The sequence below is a fragment of the Cryptomeria japonica genome, chromosome 10 (assembly GCF_030272615.1).
Source record: "Cryptomeria japonica chromosome 10, Sugi_1.0, whole genome shotgun sequence".
In the NCBI taxonomy this organism is placed as follows: Eukaryota; Viridiplantae; Streptophyta; class Pinopsida; order Cupressales; family Cupressaceae; genus Cryptomeria; species Cryptomeria japonica.
In genome coordinates, this window is record NC_081414.1 from 602,069,937 (window position 1) to 602,074,017 (window position 4,081).

General features: G+C 37.2%; 1 protein-coding gene across 1 annotated transcript; it reads left to right on the top strand.

Moving 5' to 3' along the window:
• Nucleotides 1-827: 827 nt before the first annotated feature.
• Nucleotides 828-3,743, top strand: LOC131028446 (uncharacterized). The gene has a single exon (XM_057958700.2). The coding sequence runs from the start codon at nucleotides 1,543-1,545 to the stop codon at nucleotides 3,418-3,420; it is 1,878 nt and encodes a 625-aa protein (XP_057814683.2). The 5' UTR covers nucleotides 828-1,542; the 3' UTR covers nucleotides 3,421-3,743.
• The last annotated feature ends 338 nt before the right edge of the window (nucleotides 3,744-4,081 follow it).

Sequence of the window (4,081 nt, forward strand, 5' to 3'; positions counted from 1 at the left end):
AACCAGGTCCCACCTATAGTAATGTATAATTACATTATGTAATTTTTAAAAAATCACATTTTCAATAATAGTTTTTATTAATGTATAATTGTTTATAGTTAAATTATGTATTTTTTTTTTATTGTTATTTCAAATCATATTTTTTGATGATAAAAGAGTCTAAAACCAAAATTAATCAAATATTATTAAAATGAGACAAATATTATAAAAAATATATATTTTGTGTTACTTTTTGACTGCTTACTGTCTAAGAACCTACTTTGTTTGGAGTTTTATTGACTTGCTATCTAAAAAGTAGGTGATATGAGTTTTTAACAATTGATATATGATTGTTTTTAATTTTAGGTATATATATCTTTTCTATCAACTTTAGAAATCACACTAATTGAAAAGAGACAAGAAAAAAAAACAATCATACACTATTAGATTGAGACAAAACCATCAATCTTTGATACTATTTTTCAGGCTGCTCACCCTTCAAGAGGTTAAATAGTCGGTACATTTTGACTATTTAGTTGGTAAGTTGTCCTGCTACAATGTCTAAAATGTTAGATTGTCTGATTTGAACTGCGCACCTTTCCTCTATATATATACCAAAATTATATTAATTGACTAGAAATTTAACGTTTAAACAGATCTGACTCGTTCAGAAAACACCTAAATTGATTAGAAGTATAACGTTTAAACAGAATGGTTAATTACTAAACCTATCAATAAATGCAGTGCGAAAAATAGGAGGTTGGCTGTAGTTTCTTGAGGAGGTATCTATCTAATGGAATGCAATCACCGTAGAGGAATAAGTAATATGCACAGTGACAGAGAAATGGACATAAAATACCGAATAAGGATTATCCATACATCGATTTTATTGGACACGATTGTGTTTGAGGGACCTCTGTCTTCCATTATTGGTAATCAATATGAATGGAGAGAAAATGATGGAAACCTAGTTGCCAATGCTATTCTTAGGGTTAGTTACTATATTAGATGCCCAAACTGACAGTAGAATTTATGGTTGTTGAGCACCCTGCTTCTGCTCTACAGGTTTCGTGGGTTTTGGAGAATTCGCTGCTAGTTGCAGCTTGAAATCTTTTGCTCTGCAGGTTTCGTCGGTTTGAACTTTGGTGTTATTTACAGGGACATAAGGGTTTTAAGGGCTCTGGGTATAGTGTAAGTGTAACTCTTCTTCTTGACATTAGCTTTCTAGGAGACTGGATAGCCTCTATAGTGTTGCTAGCAAATTTAGAGGGGAAGTTTATTTTGGGGATTGCATTGAATAAGATAATTATCTTATGCCCTGTATGTTCTTGTCAGTCTGCAGAAAGGTGGTTAATGGTTGCTTGTATGAGCTGAGAGTAAGTTCCATCTAATTTCATTATAAGAAGAGTTCAATCTTTCTAGCAGCTAATGTGAATTGAATAACTATAGTGGGTATCTATTGTACAATCCTTTCTAGTTACAGTAGGATTCCATCGCTCCACTGTGCTGGTGCTATTATAGCTAAAGTAAAAATTAGTGGAAAGTTGTTGATAGTGTTGTAAGATGGACATAAGCAATTTGAAGGAAGGTGGGACGTGTGTGAGGATTGTACCAGGGCCCAATGGCATAAGCTTTCATGGTCCAGACCAAGAGACATTTATGGGATCTGAGATTAATCGCAAAGCTACTGTGAGAGATGTCTCATTTTCTTCATTTCTTGAGGCCAGTAATCCTGGGCAAGAACTTGGTAGCCCATTAGAGGGTCAGGGGTCCATTGAAGGTGGAGGGGAGACTGCCAGGCCTGAGTTTGTAAATGTTCCAAAGAAGCAAAATTCCTACAGTAAGAGACTGCCGGAGCTTGGGAGAATGATTAAGGACTCAGAGATCAGCATCTTTGAAGCAGAAAAATATTTCAGTGCTTCAGAGGAGAACAAAATGGATGCAAATCATGGATCCGAAGCCAAAATGCAGGCAAATAAGAAAAAGGTACTGTCTCCTAGTCCTGATTTATATGATACCCATCATCCAATTCCTTCGCCTGCATCCTCCATTGTTGCATCCAATCGCAGTTTCAGGCCAGGGGGTGCTACTCCCTCGGCGTCTTCAGAAGTTAGCTGGAATAGCCAAGCTGGACTGCTTTCAATGGCAGCTGGTAATTCAGCTCGTAACTTGGCAGTAAATAACGGGAAAAGAACGTCAGGAAAGTGGGTATTTGGGTGCAGTTGTCCTTGCTCGAATAAAAGATCTGTCGACATCGATGACACTCTGACAGAAAGCAGGCGGGCTCCATCAGTGTCGAATTCCATGACTTCAAATACTTTAATGAACAGTTCTCTTAGCTCAATCCAGTACAGTTATCCAGGCCTCGGAAAAAGGGTTCTGAGCAGGTCCATTGAATCACAGAGAGCTGGGGGCTTTGTCGACACTGCCTCAGAGATCAGTGATATCAACAGCAGCATCAATGGAGGAACAGCAGGTATGAAAACATTTCTAAATTCTGTTGGTAATATTCAACACCCCAGTTTATCCAAAGATAGGGAGCCAATTCAGGCCTTGAGGAGAAATACTAATGGGCCAGAAGAATTCAGAACCAATTCCTTAGAAAAAGAAAATGGGTTTTCCTTTTCAGTGCTGCCTGTGAAATCTGAAGATAAGCCAAGGCTATCATTGGAAGTATTTCATTCTCCCTTTGCCAGTGCTCAAGATTTACAGAGACCCACCTCAAATTTACACAGGCATTTGATACTGCCTTCTTCAGACAAGCCCAGCAAGAGTTTTATCTTGGATTCAAACTCTGAAACATCCAAGTTTGGAGGGAATGATAATGGGGATGTGGAGCAAGACAGGGAGAGCGATTCGAGCGCGGATCTTTTCGAACTACAGAGCTTCACCACGCAAGCGACCTCATGCTATCCATTGAGGAGGACAGATTCCATGGATGACAACTCCAGTATCCAATCCAGCTATCCAGAGGGGCTGGGCTACCGAAACCCATATCATTTTGGAGACACTGTGACGCCCTCTGCGAGAAGTTCATGTTGTGAACCAAGCGATGCATCGGTGGACTGGAGTATAACCAGCGGAGATACCATGGACAAGGCCAGTCTAGGGAATTTCTCTTTGGATTATGAGGAGATCAAGGCTATGAAAAAAAAGCATGCTTCAGTGCAAAACTCCAGTCTTTCACGGCAAAGGAGATCAAGTGCAGGTAGCTTTATGGGCTGTGCAAATGTCAAGGCAGTGAGTGTGGCTGTACCTACTGAGTATTCACACACAGCCAGATCAAATGGCTATCAAAACAGAGGGAGTTTCGCAGGTGAAAGCTTCCGAATTCCAAGAGAAAAGAGAGTCACAGACATGAAAGCTTCTTCTTTACCCAAATCTACACATTCTAATCTCGTCATTTCAGGAAAGAGATCCATTTCTCGAACTAAACATTAGATAATTGCAGGCTCATAACAATCTTCATGAAGTGATTTATGGCTTCCTTGAATTTTTATTTCCTTAGCAGGACCATTTTGGGCTTAGTTTTAATCAAGCAGCTGAGATCCATTGCTGTTGGTCCAGTGAAATCACTTCATTTAAAAGGGTTGATGTCCAAAATTCCAGAGTTGATTTTCTTTGTGAAAGAATAATGCCCATTTTATGGTGTATCTAGTTTGTATGTATTGTTTAGCTATTTAACAGACTAAATATGTTGTAAGGTGTAGTCAGCTATCAGTATGCATGTAAATTGTATTCAATTATAGTTCACTTTACCATTATTTGATTTTCTTTATAATAAATAAATTTAGCACTCATAAAATAGAGAAGTTGGTGTTTTGCATATTCTTAGCAAATCTTGTTTATGTGTATCTTGTTTATGTGTATTAATTTATAATTGAACTTTTATCTTCAAGTTTCAAAATACATTTATTATAAATTTCTTTTATATGGAAAAGTTTGGCACATTTAAATAAGGCTTATCTTCATTTTTTAAAATTATATTAGAAATCAAGAAAATTGTAGAATTTGTCAAATTTTAATGTGTTTTAAGAATTCTTTAAGAGGATGTAAAGAGGAGAAGTTTATATATGTAATAATTTCACTTGAAAAGGAAAGA

Coding starts and splice junctions, on each gene's coding strand:
- LOC131028446 (XM_057958700.2), top strand. CDS start 1,543: ATGGACATAAGCAATTTGAAGGAAGGTGGGACGTGTGTGAGGATTGTA.